This window comes from Rhopilema esculentum, chromosome 9 (genome assembly GCF_057945365.1).
Source record: "Rhopilema esculentum isolate cy_ngs chromosome 9, ASM5794536v1, whole genome shotgun sequence".
Taxonomy (NCBI): domain Eukaryota; kingdom Metazoa; phylum Cnidaria; class Scyphozoa; order Rhizostomeae; family Rhizostomatidae; genus Rhopilema; species Rhopilema esculentum.
Genome location: NC_142823.1, coordinates 3,893,445 through 3,917,476, shown reverse-complemented (window position 1 = coordinate 3,917,476; position 24,032 = coordinate 3,893,445). Strand labels below are relative to the sequence as shown.

At 38.1% G+C, this 24,032-nt stretch overlaps 3 protein-coding genes across 4 annotated transcripts; all 3 read right to left on the bottom strand.

Moving 5' to 3' along the window:
* Positions 1–431: 431 nt before the first annotated feature.
* Positions 432–12,571, bottom strand: LOC148959552 (uncharacterized). Of its 2 annotated transcripts, none has more exons than XR_016144052.1 (2): positions 6,069–12,558; positions 432–5,894 (listed from the first exon to the last, which is right to left on the bottom strand). XR_016144052.1 is itself a non-coding variant. In XM_089110171.1 (2 exons), the coding sequence occupies exons 1-2, from the start codon at positions 6,436–6,438 to the stop codon at positions 5,410–5,412; spliced, it is 855 nt and encodes a 284-aa protein (XP_088966297.1). In that variant the 5' UTR covers positions 6,439–12,571; the 3' UTR covers positions 432–5,409. The 2 variants fall into 2 exon arrangements, 1 of the variants encoding a protein (XP_088966297.1); XM_089110171.1 differs by having other exon boundaries at positions 6,069–12,571.
* A 1,580-nt stretch (positions 12,572–14,151) lies between these two features.
* LOC135689208 (putative transporter svop-1) lies at positions 14,152–19,999 on the bottom strand. Its single transcript, XM_089110173.1, has one exon. The coding sequence runs from the start codon at positions 17,316–17,318 to the stop codon at positions 15,960–15,962; it is 1,359 nt and encodes a 452-aa protein (XP_088966299.1). The 5' UTR covers positions 17,319–19,999; the 3' UTR covers positions 14,152–15,959.
* A 187-nt stretch (positions 20,000–20,186) lies between these two features.
* Positions 20,187–22,960, bottom strand: LOC148959551 (synaptic vesicle 2-related protein-like). Its single transcript, XM_089110172.1, has one exon. The coding sequence runs from the start codon at positions 22,571–22,573 to the stop codon at positions 21,215–21,217; it is 1,359 nt and encodes a 452-aa protein (XP_088966298.1). The 5' UTR covers positions 22,574–22,960; the 3' UTR covers positions 20,187–21,214.
* Between the last annotated feature and the right edge of the window lie 1,072 nt (positions 22,961–24,032).

Here is a 24,032-nt window from a genome sequence, read left to right as displayed (position 1 = left end):
AGTTGTAGTTTTGTTTTTCGAACTTTGATCCATGCATTACTATGTTGAGCGTCTTCAAATGTTTCACGGTATGTGAAAAATACTTGGGCACTGACAAATACGAAGATTGACACAATAGCTTGTTGTGAAACAAAGCGAGAAACTTGAGAAACAGCAACTTCTAGCAATGTATCCTTTTTTCTTATTAGCGAGTAATTGGCTTTTTGTGTCTCTGGCCGTTTTGCAACGCAGCTGCGTCTTTGCGCTTTTTTCATTGCGGATTGCGGCTTTTGGCTGATTTGTGCACAGTTTGGCGGCTTTTGGACCCCTATAATAGGCCCCCATTATGAGGGGATCATCCGGGTTCTTGGCAAGGCTTGTTCTGGAAGGTATGATTGACGGAAAAAGAGACAGGGGGAAGACAAAGAAGAACATGGGGAGACGATGTCAAGGAATGGAGCGGGTGTGAGAGCATTGGGAGAGCTAAACGATATTCTGAGGATAGGGATAGTTGGAGGGTCATGGTAGCCAACCTTCTGATAGAAGATGATACCTGATGATGATGATAATAGGCCCCCACTAAGTGGGGGAAATTGAGACGTCTTGCGTGAGACCGCTTGAAAATGCATCTAAATTCATCGTTTTCTTCAGTTTAGAAGATAATGAAACATGCTTAGTATTAAAAACCTGATAAACTGCAAAAGTAATTGTTAAAATCAATATTTGGGAAAGAATGTTTCGAAGAACTCGGAAAATATTGGACATATTCAGTAGGAAACGCCCATGAGAAAATTTTTTTTTGCAGATGATTTTTTACTTAAATTCAGTAAAGGCAAATTTTAAACTGATGTCTATCTTTTGAAAAAAATAACCCATACTTAAAGGCGTGCTTTAGGGTTGTAGTAAAAGTTCAAAATGGTGATAACTAAATTTAACAATAAAAGGGAGTAGAGGTGACATTTGAAGTTGCATATCATATATTTGTGGTAGTTGAAATTGTCTAATTAGACTATTCCAGATTTTGGTCTTATAAACCATACAAATCTAGATACTTTATTGCAATAATTTTTGTAAACAAGTTTAAAGTCTGTAGAGGCAAGTTCACATATTCTGCAGAACATTTATTCTGCAGCTGATAATACAATTCATTAACCAAACCATTAGTCGAGTAAACAATTCGGGTAGAAAAATAAAGTTCAATACTAACAGTTCAGCGTCGGTTTTCAACATAGCAATCAGTCACACAACACCAGTCAAATTCCGCTGAAACTGGTTTATTCTCTAACTCCAAAATTCCAATCACATAACAGTTAATTCAATTATGCTTCCATCGTTCTTGTCCAGGTCTAAGAAAATCTTACTTATTTAGGCCACTATGTTATACCGTGCCTCATACGATCGTACGTAGGCCAAAATCAGAGTGCCTCATACAGCCAATTCCTGTTGTTTACCTTTTCTTTCTTGCGAACTTCGGACTCTATCTTGTTACAAATAAAATTTATGCAGCTCATCTGAGGCAAGTTTTGTTGTCAATAATAATATCATTGGTATCGCCCAAGCAAGCAGGAAATCCACATTCACAACCACAGGGCAATTATTGCAGACCTGCCCTCAGAAATAGCAGGACAAAGGGTTTTCAAAAACAATGCTCTTTGACCTTCGTAGGTGAACCCTCGACCAATCAAATCACTACTGCTTACGAAATGTTATGATGATCATTTCGACGAGGTCCTGCTCCCGAGATTGATCAGGACTGCTCTTTGTTCTAGACTATTGTGAAGCAGGACTAAATTTACAAAAGCCCATTGTGAAGCAGGACCAAACATCGGGTATCGTAGTTATGACTTATGAGCAGGACCAAAATACAGGGTTGCCGTAATTAACAGGACCTTGAGATTAGCACGGTATGCCAGTATTAAATAGAATTTGAAGCTTCCTTTTTTTTATTGTTTACAGTAAATCTTATCTGTGGAAATTCTTGGTCCTGCTCAGCAGCAGGACCTTTGGCTTCGCCACTGAAGACCAGGATAACTTCTCCAAATACTTTCAAAGGTCGCTATCGAAGCTTGCACAAGCATGCGAGATCCTGTTAGTGCATCTGCCTAAAACTGTTGCTGTCGAGCAGGCCAATAGGCAGCCAACAATTCAGCAAATTGAAGAAATTATTGCCTATTTTTTTATTTCTGACATATTGGTAGAACGATGAAACTTTCAAGCCAGTTTTCGTCACTTGAAATTCAAATGTTTGAATAAAAATCTGATATGAATCCACTTACATGGATTGTGTACAAGGAACAGGAAATGAATAATTACCAACCTATTTTAGAAAATTTTTACAAATCCATGCGAGAGTGTTTGATAAAAAGAATGCGGAAAGACGTCGGCCATCTGAAACCAAAACAGAAGGCAGGTGTCTTCAAATGCTGTTCTGATTGGTTTATTTTACAAGGCGAAAAATTTCTTAGCAAAAAAGTAGGAATTGTTTCTATATTGTCGCAGTGAATTTTTCGCTGCGAATTCGCTGTGAATTTTCTAATCTCTACTTCTGCGCATTTTATTCGCGCATTCCCGGCGAAAAATTCGCTTCGCATAAAAAAATTCGTCTCATTTCATTTCATTTTAAAAATCTTTATACACGAATTCCCTATCAGCTATAATACAAATATAAATAAACTATTACAATTACTTTTTTAATATATATAAAATAAAGATGTTGCTGTTCTACCTAGGGATCGTGTTTTGTTTTGGGAATTTATTAACTTTGTAGGAATCCCTTCAAGTTTCTTTTAAACATGGAAATTGTGGGGCTCATTCTGATGCTTCTTGGAATCTCATTCCACGTTTTGGCCCACAGCAAAATAAACTTCCCTTTGAGAATTCCAAATTTTGCCTTGGGATGTCAATATCAAGCTGATTCCTTGTCGAATACCTGGATATCTCTGATCTAGTGATAAATTTACCTTTAAGGCTGTCAGGGCAAAGACAATTCATCAATTGTACGTCATTATGGCCCTGTCATATTTAAATAGATTCGAAACTGAAAGCCATTTACAAATCCACACGTCCTCAAATTTCGCACTTTCAATTGATGTTTGAGCCCTGTCTTAAAACGCTGAAGATGTTCAAGCTTTGTAGCGTCACCGTATCTTAGATGGCTCTCGAAATGTGCGCTGTAAACTTGGTCCAATTTCGACTGTGGGAGTATGTTTTTAAGTCTTCTCAACGAAGAAAGACAACTTTTGAGTTAACACTTAAGCTTCTTGTACTGCTTGTTCCAAGATAGGTTTTCATCGATAGTGACTCCTAGATATTTTACTTCATGGGCCCGTCGGATATTTTCTCTATTCATTTTTACTTTTATCTCCCCCTGGATATGGTTAATTCGTCTTTTATGACCAATGACCATATATTCAGTTTTATTGGTGTTCAGCCTAAGCTTATTTTGCCGCATCCATTCTGCAATGTTCTTACCCTCAGTTTCAAGTCATTGCACAGATCCAACAGATGTCTTCTGCAGAGCATGTTATGCTAGTGTCGTCTGCATACGTATTTGTTGAGCTTTTCTCTAAGCATCGCTCAAAATCATTTACGTATAGAATGAAAAGGAGAAGCCAAAGGTACGAACCCTGGGGAATACCACACTGAACTTTTAAATCTCGTGTAAATCAGGCTTTAGGTAGCAAAGACCTCAACTCAACTCTAAGCCTCTGTGAAAGAGATATAGCGGGCAGCAATCGGAACTCAAAAATGTAAAAAACTCAACCAAAATTCGCATCATTCAGCGAAGGCAAAGTAAGAAATCTAGACAAAAAGTAAAATTTAGACGAATAATCCCAAAGAAATAAATGAAAATATGACGGACACAGAAAAAGCAGAATGAGCTATGAAGCATTGTGGGTCAGGTTGAAGTTAGACTCTACTTTATATGTTCTAAATTTTTAAGTTTGTGTATCTAACATCAAGAAGCAATTGAGTATTGTTAAATAGATGGACTTTGCAAAATACACCTTTAAAAATTGTGTCCAAGAAAACTTTTCTTGTGATCGCAACTAATCGTGTCCAAAGTTTCCTCAAAACCATCTAAAGTTGCAAGCAAACTTTCTTGAGAAAAGTATTACGGTATAAAGACGTAAAATCTTATCAATGTCCGCTGGAATCCTTTAGATATGTATCACTAATAGCCTCGTTGGAGGAGGGGGGAGGCTTTTATTGTGAAGCCAGGTAGACAAAGGCTGTTATTGCAAATTTATAGTTTTTGGAGGATGGGTGCATTGGTTTTAAACTCTAAAAGCATCCAATTGGTCAGAAATTTTGGAATTTTGCTCTCTATGAAAACTATATCTTCAATGCCTCCCACCCCTCCAAAAAAACTGCAAGGAATTCACAACCCTTCTCTTGTTTGGAGAGTTTTGAATTTCTTGACATAATAAAACTGATCGAAAATGAACAAAGAAAGGATCTGCAAAGTGGATGAGAAAAGTCAGTTTGGAATTACTGAACTCCATTTAATTCTTGTTTACTAAGCACATATCTTTATCTTGAGTTTCCAAAATTCAATCACGTCATTTTGAAGGACAGAGTATCAAAGGAGAAGAATCCAGGCCTGGTAAGACAAATTGTGATATCATTCTACGGACAGAAAAAGTAATTAAAAATTGGATCATAATATCGTTGGTTTGATGGTCAAATGGTTATAAACTTGTATACACGAAGAATTAACAAAACATAAAGCAATTTAACTTCAAATTAGGTCGATGTCTATGCAACCATTTTATCAACCTCTTTTGGTACAACTTTTAACTCAAGGTTTTTATGATAAATCTCGTCTACCGGAAAATTCGGGTCCAATGTAATTTAAGCTTCCTGCATAAACTTTTGTTACAAGCAACATTTCATTTCGCATTTTGGCATTTCGAATTGCTGGCAATTTTATCAAGTATATTATTTTATCTAAATTCTGTCAACGATATAAACATTTCAACCCACCAGAGTGGCCATGGACCCCCACTTTTTTGCGAAGTAAGTAGTTTTAAAGCTGCAGTAAAAGGGGAAGAAACCTTGACCCCCCCTCCCCCACCTTAAATTTCGTGGCGTGGGCCCTGTTAAAGACTACAACATTTCTCGAAAGAAGTTCGACCCGTGTGAGAGTCTAAATTACAACATCTAATGTCTCTTCTCTTTCGCCTTCTGCTAAGCTATCTTTATATTTCGTATCGATTTGGGCATATATAAGAGAGATTCGTTAGATTAACTGCAATCACCAGCGTTGAGGTAAAAAAAACCTTTACAAAATGAAATCCAGCTAATGCAATTTTATTGTCATCCAGCGGCAGAATTTATGTGGGCTAGAGGTGGAAGGGACTCCAATTCGGGCTTTTGCACTCCAGACATCCTATCGGGTCTGACCTTAACTTCCGCCACTTTGTTGCACTAATGTATGCAAGTCATCTTCTTGAAATATTTTCGTAACCTGGTGTCTTTCCACAGGTATATCAAAGGATTGAGAAAACTGTTGCTAATTGCCAAGCAAAGAAATAATCTTCGAAGTAATTTATTGCTTAAACCAAAATTTGATGTATACAGCATTCTGTATACAATCAAAGGGGTCCATAGAATCAAAAATGAAGCCACTATAGTCACGCAGACTATTGATACTTGGATACCTTGTCTCCTTTGCCTTAGCTTGTGGCTATTTTGTACCTCACCTTTTGAACCACCTTTTCGCTGCCTGTGTCCCTTACACTCTACAGCTGAACATTCAACATTATCGTGGCTACTTTCATCCAAGCTCAGGTGACTCGATACTTCAGCACCATTTTCTTCGCTGCATGGTTTCCCTGGCTCAGGTTTTTGGGTGATCTTGTTTTCTCTTCTGCTGTCTTCGAGGCGTGCTTTGTTGATGCGGTTTCTAATCCCTAAACAGAGAACGAGATTCGCTACTATCAAGCATGCTGCAGCAGCGGCAAAGAACACCAGAGAAATGATGCCTCTTGTTCTCAGCTCCGTTTTGGATCTGGTGCTGAGGAAAATTACCACTTGTTGGATGTATACAAAAAAAGGGCATATCCATATTGCAGCTATAAACTTACTGCTTCTTCTCAAGTAGCTAGCGGAGCCATATGAATGCGGTCGCTTTAAAGCAAGCAAGCGGTTGGCTGTGAGAAGCGACAAAGATCCAATTGATGCAAACATACAGCAGAAGAGGGGGATATTTCCAGCTAGTTTGTAAACAGCTCTGGAGCTTTTTGTCACAAGATGAGCACCAAGGGACACACCAAAACACCCCACTAACGCGTCAGCAAAACATAAGGAGCACAGAACGCGATAGTGAGGATTCTTCTGTAGTAACTGCTTGCGGAAACGTAAGAACATCGCAATGGTTACTGCGTTGATCAGAAACGTGAACGTAGAAATCGTGATCAGTGAGCCATGAAACAGAGTTGAGTTTGAACTAACCATCTTGGTAGTTGCAGCAGGTAGACCAACTGTACAATATTTGCTACCCACTATCCTTTAACTTCAGACATTAATATACTTTGCTGCGGCATTTTCCCTGACAATAGAACCACTTCCCTCTCATACCAGTTACGTCAGTTCTGTTTGTATAGGATTTTAGTTAGGAAGCGACGAATCATTAACAATTTATATTTTAATATAAAACCATGAAGCAATAAGAGATTCCATGAAAAGCCAGGCAGCCTCTAAAATTCCCCTGCAAACAAATCTGGCAGCCAGGCTCATTTTATAACCGTGCGAAATGAAATCTGAGAAACTTAAACAACCTGTCTTCCTCCGCAGCGGCAATTCTACTATTTGCAAGTTGTGTCAATTCAAATGATAAAAACACGATTCAAATACACATTAAAAGCTGAATTATTTTTCATATTTATGCAACAGAAATATGTACATAAAAGCATATGGTAAAGAGATTTACAAAAAGACAGAATTTTAGAGAACCTGCAACAAGCGATTCCACTAAAAGCAAATCATACTCGTTGACAAAATACAAATCGAGGGTGAGCAGGCAACACTTCCCCCAGTATGTTGCTGCTCAAATTAAAGGGGCCAATATGGTACGATAAATCAACATTGAAATAGAATTAAGGGTCCATGAATGCAAGCGGAAGTTAAGGGCCGGGTTGCGATCGCATCCTAGCATCCCTTGCCAGTACGCAACTGCTCACAGGCCTTCCATATACCCAAAGGTTGTTGAGCAACTACTTTAATAACTATTGCCATAATCAACTACATCCCTTCTACTTTTTTCTTAGAAATTGTAGCACCAATGCTTCCCAAGGATTAATTTAAAAGGCCTCTCCAGCCAAATTTTGCACTTGCATTTTATTGGCTAATCTAAAGGAGTTGAACCGGCTGATCACGAATTCGTTATTTGTTTTTCGATATTTTTTACAGTTTGTGAGATATAAGCTCTTGCATTTCGATAATTGAATTGAATTAACCGACAAAAAGTTTTCGGTTTGGTGACACTGTGACGCAATTTTGACGTCACAGTGTATTTCGTTAGTCTCGCTTCAAACCGAATCGAACGACGGCGACTCGCAAATTGAACACTGCAAGTGATGGTACTCTCAGTTCTGTTCCACCGGCTTTTAGTTTGAGCATTTCAGATATCAATTCTGAAGCCTTTAGTTGTTCATCGTTTCTGGAGAACAACTGAAGTGTCAATTTCGATTAGTTCTACGCGAGGGAAGAGCTGGAACAGGAAGCCGTAGCTTTGTGGGCCTACGCAGGTGATCGAAACAAAGTCATGACACAGTATGGACACATTCCGACCCGCAAATGTAGAATGATTGTAAACATTTAATATTTTTAATATTTAATATACAAAAATCTATTTTTATAATTTTTGAAATTTTTTCCCACAACCTGAAAGAGCATCATGAAATACCTCTAAATCTGCAAAATCAATTAAAGGTATTACGAGATGGCTGAGATATGATCAGATGAGCACAAGCTCTGGTCCCATCAAACCTCTGTAATTTGATCTCAGTTTATAACTCTATGAACTGAGCCAAAGTAACAGTAATCCGTTAGCAAATTTCAGATCTTCTATTGGCCATAGCTCATCCGATTTTGACAAGTTTAACTGATTCTGCATATATGGGAGTATTTTATGGCATTCTTTCATGTTATGTGGTCAAAATTCAAAAAAAGTTTTTTTGTGATGTCCCACTTGTAAAGTCTATTTACTTGTCACCAGTGATTTCATTCACAGATTCAATGGTAGGTCTTTCAATTCAGATTATGTTCAGTTCTTTGTCAAATGCCTACAATTTCGTTTTTGCCCAGTAAACCTTCAGACCAGCATTACTGCGGTTTAAAGTCTGTATCTTCTTTAGAGTCAGCAATAGGTTGCTCTTATTCTCCACGACAATACTGTTTAATGAATATACTTGTTCTGGTCTGTTCAGACTATACATAAAAGAGGAAAGGCGACAGAATACATCCATGTCTGACTCCTGTTCCTATGAATATTTCTTCCAAGTCTCCATGCACTGTTCTGATTAGAGCTTTCTGACATTCATACGGAGATTTCAGTAATTCCGCTAGATGCTGTGACTTGAGATATAATGGAAATACCAGAAATCACGCTTTATTTAAGTCTTGCAGCTATGGGGGATCGGGGGGGGGGCGTCTTACAAGAACGGCTTATTTTACTTCTGCTTTTGAGAATACGTAGAAGGAAAATATTTTTTGCTAAGAGTGCCGTTCGCGATCTGCACCAAGACTTTTGCAGCGGAAAATCTACCAAAAAGATATGCGTTTGGTGGATACAACAACTTGGAACAGGAACTTCGAAATGAGAACATGTTTCTCTAATTTCACAACTGATTTTTCTTTGAGTAAAGAAAACTGTCTCTGAAACGCACATCGGCTTCTTTTGATAAGATGGTATCTGAAGTTAACTCATGAGTTTGATATTACAAATTTTGGTTTCAAAGCTCATGAGATAACGTGTGTTAACGCGAGTTAATTTTCACAAGATAATTTTTATTGAGCGTTTCCTCTATGAGATCATTTTTAAACCATGTCAGATAATTCTGCGTTAGTCCAATAATTAATTCTTAGCTTGTATAATGATTAATTATTTTTATATCTTATAATTAATTCTTAGCTTACACGATAATTAATTGTATCCGAATCAAATAACTAATTCTAAGCACCTACGACAGTTGATTGGAAAACTTCCATTATTAATTTTCTACCATTTAATAGCAATTGAAGTACAGCCAATTTAATTCAAGATGCATCAATGAAGTTAACTTTCATTTTATTTATTCAATGTACTTTTCAACTAAACTGGCCCCCATATCATCACAATGCTTCCGAAATATTTTAAACAATGCTACAGATAAGATATAAAACTGAGCGCAGAATGGTCTAAAGGCCGGTTTCCACTTGATTCGCTCTGGTCGCGCGACTTCGAAATCGAATAAACAAGTCAGCGAATCGGCGAACGCGACCAGTCGCCCAGTAGTTAAACTGAGAAATGATTTCAACTTTTTGTTCGATTCGTCCCGGGTCAGTCGTGTGACCATTTTTGCATCCAAAGCGCTTGCGCAACAAAAAATCTGATCCGATCCGCGCATCATTTTCCGGAGTGGTATGGATATTTGGCTTAATATATAAACTAAGACGAATCAGAAGTTCCGTCCTTTGTTGACAGTAACCAACCAGAATTGAGTGGATATTCCGAGCTATAGTCGGTCTGGGGATTAGCCTGCGCGCAGCCTCAAACACTTCTATCTCTTCGGGATAGAAGTGTTTTGAGGCTGCGCGCAGGCTATCTGGGGATTTGCTCTGGAAAAGGCACCAACGACAATGAAACCCGTGCTAAAATTTTTGGCGTGAGCTAAAGCGAAGCTATAGTTTGGTTTGAGAATGGCCTTTTAGCCAATAGAATATGAGTATCCACGGTACTTCACCGCTCTCTGTCCGCTGTAAAGCAACACTGGACTATAGCTCGTTTTCTCAACCTGTGTCCCCTGTAATGGATCTTCAAAGGCAAGGACCTACTAGAAAATATACAGGGACGGCGAAACGACCAAGTGGCAAAAGGGGGGGGGCAGGCTTGAGTAAAAGGGCATTTGAAAGATAATTCTCAGCTTCTACAAATTCCAAGGTAACTGTAAATTTATTTCGATCTTCTGTAGGTTTCTTGAATATTGGCTAACTTTCGACAACAGTTGAAGCCCACCCCCCTTCTCCGGCGTCCCTGGAAATAGAAAAAGGAAGTTCGAAGGAATACTTATAAATGCCAAGTGACAATAAACACACATGGTTACGGCATTTGCCCATATAGTGGGCGTGTCCCATCAACAGAAGGGCTTGTTCCCAATCCCAAAAGATTTGAGCTATAGTCACCAAAAATCCTGGATCCATCCCTAGGTTTTATAGTTAGAATTAGTTTTGCCGTAAGATTGTCGAACTCAGTGTGTCTAGTGGCTAGCTTGCAGGATTGTGTTTGCCGTTACATTGTCGTCTTTAGCCTATTGAGATATTTTAAGTCGTTTGCCGTGAACTGATGAACTAGATGAAGTGTAAAACATTAGAGAATTGGAGAACAGTTTTTGCCGTATTTATCGTGTACGTTTCTGTGAACAACCTACGAACTCACTTTGGTAAAACCAACTTTTTAAGCGGTTTTAAAAGAGTAACATTTGCACAAAGTTTTCCAAAATGTAGAAAGGGATATCTGCAATAAAGGAGCCAACTAAGGAATACGCCATCATTCGAGTTAGGAATGCAAAAGTAGGACATGTATGGATCAGTACAAAGTTTGTATGCTTGACTAATGGTTACAATCTATTTCAGTTTAATAGCTGATGCTTTGTCTCTATGATACCATAAAATACAATAAGAATACCTACTGCGGTGAAACAATGTAAAATGCCAAAAGAAAGACTTATACTAATGTGATGAAGATAAAGAGCAATAAACTGGCCACACAAAATACCGAACTGACCAAAAGCATCCGAAATACCGCACCCGCTCGTTCTTATCGACGTTGGAAGTAGTTCGGCTCTATACACTAATATAATATTATTCAGCGTTGAAGCCCCAAATTCAGTGACAGCGATTGCAACGAGCAAAGGCCATCCACGTAAAGGCCAATAAAATGGTATAAGACAAGCACCTAGAAAAACTACCAAGATTTTCATTGTAAGCCCTCTGCTAACTTTGCCTAATAGCGAGTAAGAAGTGAAAACAGAGAAAAATGCAGCGGTTTCTACCGCCCATCGATATTTGTATGTCAAATTTTCGGAACATTTTCCGCAATCCGAAACATCAGAATTCTCCCCAAACTGCATTGAGCCAAAACGCACTGTTGCAGAGACAATATCGCCATAAAATTGAAGAAAAGCTACTACAACAATCCTTTTTGCCATTTCGTATTTTGATTGCTGCTGTCGCACATCAACGTTTGTTTTGAAATGTTTTATTGTCACAGCATTAGTAGATTCATACGAAGGAAATGCCGAAAATCTATCCAGTGCTCCGTTCCTTTTGGCAATCCTTTGGAGAGTCTCTTTTGCCTCTTCCGTTTTGCCAACGGCCATCAAATATCGTGGAGATTCCGGCAGAAATAGCACTGCAAGTGCCGCTAACGTTATCGGAATGGTCTCTGCAAAAGCGTCGAACCATCGCCATGATAGATACTTCAGCGAAGCCATAGCAACTAAAATGCCATAGCCACATCCTGCAAAGAACCCTGCCTCGAAAAAGGATATGTATTTTCGTTTGGATATCGGCAGAATTTCCATTGCATAAGTAAATGCTATCATGGTGCTTGACGAGACGAGACCAATAACCCCTCGGATTATTGACAACATAGCTGTGCTGGTGGATAGCGAAAAAAGTAGCGTCAAATATGAATTGAAAACGAAAGCAAGTATCATCGTCTTGCGCCTTCCATACCTATCTGACAATTTGCCAAGTAAGATCGATCCAACTATTTTAGTGATAGCCTCAGGCAAGACAAGCCATGCTGCAGTCATGTAACTCAATTTCCAATAGCAACGAAGATAGGGTTCCAATATGATGAGAAGACTGGCTGTAGATGAATATGAAAAGTACCTCAGCCACACGATAGCTAAAGCAATAATTTGGAACTTTCCGAAGCCGATTCTTTCTATTTGGAGATTTATATCAATATCTTTGGTTTCCATATTGAAGTCGACTTTGATTGCTGGATCATTCCTGTTTCATTTTAAAATTCATATGATTGTGGTCAAATAGAAAAAGCGCTGGTCTGGAAATCCGGGATGAGAAAATTATTTTATCTTGTTATATTGTTTCTGACTAAATTAGGTGGAAAGGGTGCGGTTGAATAGATGTGTGCGAATCTTGGTCCATATTTCGTCCAAGATGGATTTGAGAATAAAGAAATCCTTGGCCAATGAAAAGTTCTATGACAGTCAAACATAATGATGGCAGGTGCCGTTCAGATTTCATCTCAACGCAGCCGATCAATAGATTTGGGCACAGAATATGGCATTTGTAAAAATGAAACTTCGTTGAAAGAAATTCGATGTTTTTTGCAAGCGCATATGTAAATTTATTTTAGGCTAACCAAGTTTTTCATTGGCAAGCTCAATCAAGCTAATCATGTAGTGATAATGTCATTCCTCACTTTTTGCTCCTAGCGAAATACTGTTTGCGCCACAAACCCTGCAGAGAGATTCCTTTTTATCCTTTCTCTTCCATGTTGTGCGGGGTAACTTGCAAATCAAGGCAGTTCGTGGAATCGGTTTACTGTGTATTTGGGTGTCCTACTTTTACTTCCTGTGACAATCACTTTCTTCACTTCGTTTTGAAAACAGAATTTGAGGATCGATTATATTACTCTTTCAACTTCTGATGGAAGGGGTCCTATCATCCTTTAGTGGCCCAGGGTCAGTGTGGCTCTTGGTAGGGCTAATTGTAATAATAGCTTTAATAGGATTTTTCAACATCTAAGGCCCTCTCCTTTTTTGCAAAATCAAAGATTGAATTTCTCGAAAACTTTCATATAAATAAAAATGTTCATAATTACCTGTATTGTCAAATAAACAAATCTTAAAAACGAAGGTAAACTGATTTTAGTTAGTTATATGCGACATTGTTTTGTTCGTTCCGTTGCGCTAGTCCGCAAAGTACATTTATGACGTGTAGTTAGATTAGGACTGGGACCTAGTTTTAGGCCGTTTTTTAGAATTTCGTGAGCATGTTGGGTTTTGTTACAAAATGGGAGCGTGAGAAGACAATTTTCGGGATTATTACAATTAGTGACGGTGTGCCTAAACAATTTGGTACATCTGGCGACCCTGCTACAATTTGTGAGGGTGTACCTTGACAAAGTTTACAAATTCGGTACAAAGGAAAAAATGAACAATATGTGGTATCTTATTTCCATCATAATAAAGTTATATCCCCTGTAATTCTCTCCATAAATGGCACTAGTCATGACAGCAAACACTGCAATCCTAGTGCGGCAATTGACACCATAAGAATCACAAAAAATTGCAAAAATAGCTTTCAAGATGCAAAAATGATTAAACTCTTTTGCGATTTTCCGCTCTAAAAAACTTAAAAAATTCATAAATTATTTTTTGGTTTCTATGATTATTTCGGAACATATCGCCATAATTGGTTTTAAAGAAACTTTGGTCTTGTAGGAAAAGATACCCAATGAAAGAATAACATGTTTTGATAAAAATTCCAGATCTGCAATACCAAGATAGCTGATATCTTAGAGAGAGGTTTTGTTCTTAGGTTGGAGGAGACATGTTGGTTTATTTTAACCTGAATTAAAGGGAACTTTTTCAGATTGGTTTAAATCCTATCATTTTGATAGGAAGCAATATGTATCAGTGAATGGTTTTAACTCCAGTCCTCTCAGTGTCATACGTGGAGTTCCACAGGGTTCTGCCCTTGGGCCCCTTCTCTTTTTAGTTTACATTAATAACTTACCTTTTTCATCCTCCCCATTAACCTGCTACCTATTTGTTGCTGTTAGCAACGTATTATATGAAGCTTGATCAATCTTCACGAAGGAAATGAAAAACAAGAAGATGTGACTTTATGTTAAAAAATCCTCTGCATTCTTTTACTGAAACCGTAGGTATCAAAATGTAAAAAATTCCATTAAACAGACAGGCTATGTCGAATTTCTTGGTGCTCTTTAAGATGAAAACTTGTCCCGGAAACATCACTTAACAGAATTGTCCGAAAATTTTGATAAAGCTTGTGGTATGTTTTCAAAGAAAGACATCTCTTACCTCTAAGAGTTTTGATATTGCTTTTCAATTTTCTTTTCATTACGTTTCTTCAATATGGGATTTTAGTTTGGGGTCTTACTTATGAGACCTGCATCAAGCCAGTATCTCTTTACAGAAATGCGTTGTAAGGGCCATCTCATTGGAACATGTTAATTTTTCTATCGCTCGGCTTTTTATATGATTACGTAAATAATTTTTCTCCTCATCAATATGGTACACGACAAGCTAGTAAGAATGATAATAAGTCAGAAAATTCCACTTCAATATGGTCCCAGTTGTGTGCAATACTTTGGAGCAAAGTGCTGGAATGGCATTCCTTTTCATATAGAATGTTAACCATCTGCTTACAGCTTTCATCAAAAAATTAAAAGTTTCCTCAAAGGAAAGTTTGGGAAAGAGGATCTAGCCCTTTATTTTACTTTTGATGTTATATAAATGAGCAATTTCTATTAGCATTTAAGAGTTGGAGAATATTTTGAATGATTTCATAGATAAAAAAGACAATCTTTAAATCAGAATTCAAAGGGTGTAAAGGTGGGTGTGGTCGTTGTCATGGCTTCTCGAAATTCAATACAACACAACTCTCCTTCCTAACTTCTTTGGATGGCTCCTTTGTATATGGAATAGTTATGGGTAGATTAAGTTGGGTTCTGAAAATGACTATGTAGTATATGTGTTTAATAGTTTAACTAGTCTGGGAGCCCTGTTGAGACATTAGGAACCGGCCCCCCTGTTATTGTTGTTGTTTGCAGCTGGAGAGGATGACTGTGCGAGCAGAAAACATGCTGTGTGTTCTATGAGTTAAATTAATTTGTTTAATCTTTAAACCGAACACTAAAGACTACAATTGTGGAAAGTTAAGAAAGATAAAATTAAAATGATTAACAGAAGTAGCAAAGATCGTGGACAAAGTAAGAGTGATGGGACTAATGTGTTTCAAATATATTCCAAGAAGATAGGACACTAACTGGGGGATATCGAGACGTCTCGAGTGAAGCCAGTTGAAAATGCTCTCTAAACTCAACATTTTCCTCAGTTTAAAAGATACCAAAAGCATTCTTAGCATAAAAATCCTTTTCAATTGCATTTCCAAAACTATTGTCATAATCAAATTTTTGGTAAGTGGTTCGAAGAAATAAAAATTATTGGAAGGACAATGTTTTCACCCTTTTCCGCTTACTCTGAGTTTCCACTCAATCTGAATTTAGATTTCATAAGAAGATAATATAATAGTCATAATTGTGGCAAGTGGATTGATAGTGGCAATTGTTAGCAATGAGCCCCTACCCCAATACTTCTGTAAGAGGCGTTACATCCAAAAGGGCGAAAGGCAAAGACAACGCACTTAATAAATTTTATGTGCCCTTTAATCGCACTAAAACTCACTCACTAATTAAATACCAACAGTTGCTTATATATATGTTAATACGTGATACGGCATTGATTTATAGCTAATACGTGGTATGGCATGTGATTGTATACACATGTCCTATTACAATTCCTCTTCTTCCTGTCTACAGGCTGATTTAATAAAATTCTCAGAATATACTCGATTGGAGTAACAAAATGTCTTCTTTGCTAAAATGACTAACTAAAATAACTAAAAAATGCGCCGTCTTTCGACTTAGTAATGTATGAATATGCATTAGTAGGACATATTTGAAACAGTACAAAGTTTGCATGCCTGACTAATGATCTTCAATTCAAATGCTGATGCTTTGTCTCTATGATACCATTAAATACAATAAAAATACCTACTGCGGTGAAACCATGTAAAATGCTAAAAGAAAGACTTGTACTAAAGTGATGAAGATAAAGAGCAATAAACTGGCCAAACAATATACCGAACTTACCAAAAGCATCAGAAATACCACACCCGCTTGACCTAATAGACGTAGGAAGTAGTTCGGCTTTATAGACTAACAAAACATAATTAAGCGTCGCTGCCCCAAATTCAGTGAGAGCGATTGCCACAACGAGAGGCCATCCACGCAAAGGCCAGTAGAACGGAATAAGACAAACACAGAGGAAAACAACCAAAATTTTTATTGTACGCCCTCTTGTAACTTTGCTCAGTAACCAGTAAGATGTAGCAACTGAGAAAAAACCAGCAGTTTCTACCGCCCATCGATATTTGTATGTCAAGTTCTCGGAACATTTTCCGCAATCCGAAACATCAGAATTTTCTCCAAACTGCATTGAGCCAAAACGCACTGTTGCAGAGACAATTTCGCCATAAAATTGCAGAAAAGCTACTAAAAGAATCCTTTTTGCGATTTCGTATTTTGATAGCTGCTGTCGCAAATCAGATTTTATTGTACAATGTTCTATTGTCACAGCGTTAGTAGATTCATACGAAGGAAATGTCGAAAACCTACACACTACTCCATTCTTTTTAGCCATCTTCTGCAGGATTTCCTTTGCCTTGTCTATTTTTCTAGCAGCCATTAAATATCGCGGAGATTCCGGCAAAAATAGCACTCCAAGGGCCGCTAACGCTGTCGGAATGGTCTCCGAAAAAGCATCAAACCATCGCCAAGACAAATATTTCAGCGAAGCCATAGCAACTAAAATGCCATAGCCACACCCTGCAAAAAACGCTGCTGGGAAAATAGACATGTATTTGCGTTTTGATATTGGCAGAATTTCCATTGCATAGGTAAATGCTATCGTGGAGCTTGTGGATACCAGTCCAATAGCCCCTCGTATTAATGCCAACAGAACTGTGCTTGTTGAGAGCGAAAAAAGGAGAGTCAAATATGAATTGAAAACGAAAGCAAGTATCATCGTCTTTCGCCTTCCATACCTATCTGACATTTTGCCAAGTAAGATCGATCCAACTATTTTAGTGATAGCTTCAGGCAAGACAAGCCATGCTGCAGTCATGTAACTCAATTTCCAATAGCAACGAAGATAGGGCTCCAATATGATGAGAAGACTGGCTGTAGTTGAATATGAAAAGTACCTCAGCCACACGATGGCTAAAGCAATAATTTGGAACTTTCCGAAGCCGATTCTTTCTATTTGGAGATTTATATCAATTTCTTTGGTTTCCATATTGAAGTCGACTAGTAGTATTGCTTATAGCTAGATACTGTGGGTTCACTTTGAATCAAGACAATGCCTATGATTAAGGACTACAGAAAAAGCTCTGGTCTGGATATCCCGGATGCAAAAATTCTTTTCGCTTCTTTAGTTGTTTCTCACTAAGTCGGCAATCTTCTCCACAGAGGCTGTTGGGGAGGGAGATGGGGTGGGAGACAAAGATAAAGGGAACTACGGAAGAAAAGGAAAAGTGGAGGAGCTGCGAGAGAGAACGAGAAAAAATTTTCTTTACTGTTCTCCCCCGCCTTTCCTTCACCTATACTCCGCAGCTTTATCTTGTCCCACTCTCTATAAACAATAGCTTCTGTGGAGGAGAGTACTAGATTAGGTGGAATTGTGGGCACGATTTCACAGGTATGCGCAAATCATGGCTCAAAATTCTGTAAAGATGGATTGGAGCAATAAGAAATTTTGTGCCGTAGAATACGTTAAGAAATTTAAGAAGTTTTTGCGAACGCTCAAGATTGGTTAAGAAGTTGGCATGGTTAAGATGCTAAAAGCCATTTTTAATGTTTTTCTTTGTGGACAGGCCTACGAAGAAGGGGAGGGATAAGAGGGTAATGACCCCTGAGCCTGAAAGCAAAATGGGCCCCTGTAGACCTTTTCAATTTTGTACACATAGGCACATTGCGCTGTTTTCGAAATAAGTCTATAATGGTCCTTGAAACCCAATAAAAAACCCCATGCCATTTTAAGATAGAAGTTGATGCTCGGACAAAGGTTGGTTTTCTTATTGGCATCACTCCATGTGTCGTTCATTCATTCCAGGTAGCTTCTACGTGATCCGTAGGTTGCTAACCATGGTCCTCCAACAAACCCTGTCACTACACCTACTTACAACTCAGGATACCATAGTTCTGGATGTTAACCCACTCTTTAATATCGTCCATCCAAGTCCTTCTTTGCCTACCGCTAGATCTTTTCCCTTCAATGAACCCCTCCATGATGTTACAAAAAACTGCTCCACTTGATCCTCTTGCCACATGACCAAAGAGTGCAGCTTTTCTCTTTACTATGGTGGTAAGAAGCATAGGGGTTTCATTCATTCTTCGTAGCACTTCTTTGTTGGAAACCCTATCTGTCCATCTGATCTTCAACAATCTTTTATAACACCACATCTCGAATGCCCGAATCCTGTCCATCATTTCTTTCTCAATAGTCCATGCCTCGCATCCATAAATAAAAACAGACCAGACATATGTTTTCAGGAGGTTAATTTTCATTTTCCTGTTGATGTTACTGTTGAACAATTCTTTATGTCGTTGGAATGCAATCTTAGCCACTGCTGTCCTTTTTCTTATTTCGTCTGTGCAGCGTCCATCCTCTGTGATTTGTGATCCTAGATAGCAGTAGCATTTTACTTGTTCTAAAACAGTCTTTCCTGATGTGTCGTTAACATATCATATTCATCACTGACCTGAAATGACTCAGCACTCTTGTTTGCATAAATAATTATATCATCGAGCAGTTGATAGCTCAATCTGAACTTACCAGTAATGAATTAACGAGAATGATAAGCAAAACATATTGAGAATCTTTTTTCGGTATCTTACTTCGTGGGTATTGTCATGGAGAAACTAAATATCTAATTCCCGACAAAGTGGCATCCCAGATGGGAAACTAGAAGACTAATGGCTAAAGAAGAAACCAACGATAAAATCCAGCATATTAGAGAAATGCAGCCAACAAGTGCGACGAAAAGAAAGTTCAAGTATGGAAGAAGAGCTCAAGAAGATTGTGAAAGCATTCATTATACTGAAGGAGCTGGGAGAGAAAAAACAAAGAACTTTGGACAAAGCCACAGAGCCACGGCTAGATCTAAGAGCGGCTTCTTGCGGAATTCAACAAACAATTTGATGAAGTCTGGGAATTAAATACATGCATTGCATACAAGAACTTAAAAAAAAACACAGATGAAGAGTCAGCTAGTGCTTGAGATTGGATTGAAGGCATTGAAAACGAATTAACAACATTCAGAGATGCTGTAGAAGATGTTCAAGGAAGACTTCAAACATTTAAGCGTGAGGAGCGACAAATTAAAAACCGTCTTGATGAAGCAATAAAAGAAGAAGCCTGGAAGAATATGTTTGAAATGGCATTGAAGCTAGCGGAAACAAAATTGGAACTGAAGAGAAAATTTGCGAGAGAAATGACAGTAAATTCCAGAAAATTCCAGTAAGGAGCTAGAAGAAAAAGTCAAGGTGCCAAAATTAGTTATCTCAGTGTTCCATGAAGTAAGACATACAATTGACAGACTTGCACTAAGGTTACAAACTTGCCAAGCAAGCCCTAAAACCCAGATATGAAGGATTAAGGGATTGGTGGGAGAGAACCCCAGTAAATTCAGTTCAAAAAAGCCGATAACAAGGTCAACAAAAGCAATACAGAGTGTTTCAAACCATCAATGGATGAAACATCAAGTAGCAGAAAGTCAAAGCAAATTCACATATAAAAAATGCAACGCAAATCAGCACACCTATGTTTGCGATCAAGAACAGGAGTCGATTATTAAAGCGAAGAAGTAAAGCCAGATATGAAGGATACATTGCCTATACTGGTAGTACGCATTGATGACATCAAATGTCGGGCGTTGTCTGATGCAGGCAGCTCATACGCTTTATCAACGTTGCAGAAAAAATTCATCCGCTCAAGAAAGAAAATAGAAGAATTGGCATGAAGCTGCATTCAGTGACACAGAAAGTAGAACTATAAAGATTTCCTGTATCTCTGAAAACTCCAGTATCGAGACATTAGTGATCAAAGTTGACAAAGATGTTCTGTTGTGGTTGCCAGACCTAGTACCATTAAATCATTTGGACTAAGATCAGGGAGACGGCCAAAAGACGGGCAAATTGATAAGCTTTGGATGGAGTTTGGTTGGTCAATTATGTCTCCTGGAAGGAATTCAAATGAAGGAATGTGGTTAAAATTTAAAGATTCTAAAAATAGATTTCTGATGACGTCACACTTTAGAACTCTATAATCACACTAAAGGAATACTCATTTTATCACTTCTATTATCTACATTTTCTATCTGAAGTGCTGGAAAGACATGTTTCTTCCGGCGGTTGTGGATGAAGGCAAAACACTAGCACACCTATTGCCTGTTTCAAATCCTAGCAGTGCCGTCTTTACCTCTTCTAAATACTTAAAAAATCAGCCATATTTGCGCAATTGTCTTTCACAATCTCAGTTTGAAAATCACAAGTGTAGCATTTGCTCTGTCCATCTAAGAGTGGTATAAGCAGACGCACAACGGCAACACTTCATTGATAAATATAAACAGATATCATAAGAATATTCAGAGTCAACGCAAAAATTAGAGGCATATTTGGAAGTTTGAATAGTAATTCTCTTGCTAAGGAAAAAACTTCATTGTCAATTTCTAAAATTCAAGGGTATTTTTACGGAATAGAAAACATTACTTACAGATTCGATGCTGTGAACAAATACATTCGAACTATTCTATCCATTTAAAATCACAGATCTACGATAACGAAAGTTGTCTTCATGTAAATATGGCTCGGTACTTACCCCTACCCTTTCCCGCTTCCTGTAGGCATACTGGTATAATAAAGTTTCCAAATTTAAAACTTAAGTAATAGTAAAATCTCTAAGGCTACCACGGAATCTGGAATCTGGAATCCAATATACGAAATCCGGAATACGGAATACAATATTAAGAAAACAAATGTTTTATTTTTAAATAACATAAAACTCATATAAAGCCCCCGGGGGGGGGTTATTTTTTCAGTCCCAAAGGGGTCTTACTAGAGAGAAGGGAGCTTATTGATAATTCAATGTGGAATGTACCAAAATGCATGCTATCTTAATTTCGCAAACCTCTTTCAGTTCAATAGCTGATGCTTTGTTTCTATGATACCATAAAATACAATAAAAATACCCACTGCGGTGAAACCATGTAAAATGCCAAAAGAAAGACTTATACTAATGTGATGAAGATAAAGAGCAATAAACTGGCCACACAAAATACCGAACTGACCAAAAGCATCCGATATACCGCACCCGCTCGTTCTTATCGACGTAGGAAGTAGTTCGGCTCTATAGACTAATATAATATTATTCAGCGTTGCAGCCCCGAATTCAGTGAGAGCGATTGCAACGAGCAAAGGCCATCCACGTAAGGGCCAATAAAATGGTATAAGACAAGCACCTAGAAAAACTACCAAGATTTTCATTGTTAGCCCTCTGGTAACTCTGCTCAGTAACCAGTAAGATGTGGCAACTGAGAATAACCCAGCTGTTTCTACCGCCCATCGATATTTGTATGTCAAATTCTCGGAGCATTTTCCGCACTCGGAAACATCAGAGTTCTCCCCAAACTGCATTGAGCCAAAACGCACTGTTGCAGAGACAATATCGCCATAAAATTGCAGAAAAGAGACCAAAGCAATCCTTTTTGCCATTTCGTATTTTGATTGCTGCTGTCGCACATCAACATTTGTTTCGACAGGTTCTATTGTCACAGCATTAGTAGATTCGTACGAAGGAAATGCCGAAAATCTATCCATTGCTCCGTTCCTTTTTGCAATCCTTTGGAGAGTCTCTTTTGCCTCTTCCGTTTTTCCAACGGCCATCAAATATCGTGGAGATTCCGGCAGAAATAGCACTGCAAGTGCCGCTAACGTTATCGGAATGGTCTCTGCAAAAGCGTCGAACCATCGCCATGATAGATACTTCAGCGAAGCCATAGCAACTAAAATGCCATAGCCACATCCTGCAAAAAACCCTGCCTCGAAAAAGGATATGTATTTTCGTTCTGACATAGGCAGAATTTCCATTGCATAGGTAAATGCTATCATGGTGCTTGACGAGACGAGACCAATAACCCCTCGGATTATTGACAACATAACTGTGCTGGTGGATAGCGAAAAAAGTAGCGTCAAATATGAATTGAAAACGAAAGCAAGTATCATCGTCTTGCGCCTTCCATACCTATCTGACAATTTGCCAAGTAAGATCGATCCAACTATTTTAGTGATAGCTTCAGGCAAGACAAGCCATGCTGCAGACATGTAACTCAATTTCCAATAGCAACGAAGATAGGGCTCCAATATGACGAGAAGACTGGCTGTAGATGAATATGAAAAGTACCTTAGGCACACGATAGCTAAAGCAATAATTTGGAACTTTCCGAAGCCGATTCTTTCTATTTGGAGATTTATATCAATTTCTTTGGTTTCCATATTGAAGTCGACTTTGATTGCTGGATCATTCCTGTTTCATTTTAAAATTCATATGATTGTGGTCAAATAAAAAAAGCGCTGGACTGGAAATTCGAGATGAGAAAATTCTTTTATCTTGTTATATTGTTTCTGACTAAATTAGGTGGAATGGGTGCGGTTGAACAGATGTGCGCGTTTCTTGGTCCAAGATGGATTTGAGAATAAAGAAAACCTCGGCCAGTTTTTGTTTTTATGACCGTCCAAATAAATGCTGGTAGATCTTTGTCTGATTTGATTTCAATGAAATAAGTATAATAATTTTTGGCACAAAACTGGGCAAAAGCAGAAGGGAAGCTTCGTTGACATGTTCTGCATTGCATTGCTGCACCTATCTGACATCCATACCTATCTGACAAAGATATCTATACCTATCTGACAATTTGCCAAGTAAGATCGATCCAACTATTTAAGTGATAGCTTCAGGCAAGACAAGCCATGCTGCTGTCATGTAACTCAATTTCCAATAGCAACGAAGATACGGCTCCAGTATGGTGAGGAGGCTTGTTGTGGACGAATATGAGAAATATCTCAGCCAAAGAATGATCAAGGCAATTATTTGGAACTTTCCAAAACCGATTCTCTCTATCTGGAGATTAATGTCTATTCCCTTGTCATCCATTGTGATATATAGACCTTTGAAAATGGTTGAAAAAGGCCAGGCCTATCTTTTGTCTCATTTGCTATGTTATGACTCTTTGTGATTATAAATTGGATCAACTTTTAAGTCACGTCAAAGGTGTTCCTAGTTGTTGCCATGTAAAAATTGTGGTCACTGCCTATTCAAGATCACAACAATATTGTAGAGTCTTCGGTTTTGATATATTTCACAGGAAGCTTTTGAATGAACCTATTTATTGTGACATTTTGTCACTGACATACACTCTTTTTTTATTAGAACAAGTTTATGAGAACACGAGCCTCAAAATTGATCAAAAGTCAAGAACAAGTCAAGAACAAGCCGAGGCTGAGCTTCTGCAAAATGCAATTTTGAACATTGTTTTTTCTCAAAAACGATGAATTTAATAGCCATGTGTCGGTGCTTTTTCGGTGAATGTTCAAATTTGTCAGCAAATTAAGGCTGTCTCACTCATTTTGTTGGCAAATGAGGCCTGTACACCACCCTAGAGCGAACAAGCTAGCAATTGCACTGTTTACACCCTATTAGATTAAGAACAAATTAAGAACAATCCAGCCTTAAATTTACTGGTTCTTATAAAAAAGAGTGTAGACAAAGCCCTTCAACCAATCAGACACATGCTGAAGGCATTCAAAATTTACAAACTGTTTCAAAAAACAACTTTGAAAGAGGTCTGTTAAATATTTTCGAATCAAGGGTCTGTTAAAGAGGTGTTTCATTTTCTGAGACATTTGTATTTCAGTTCTGCAATGCTCTCTAGTTTTGCTTTTATGTCATTTGGTT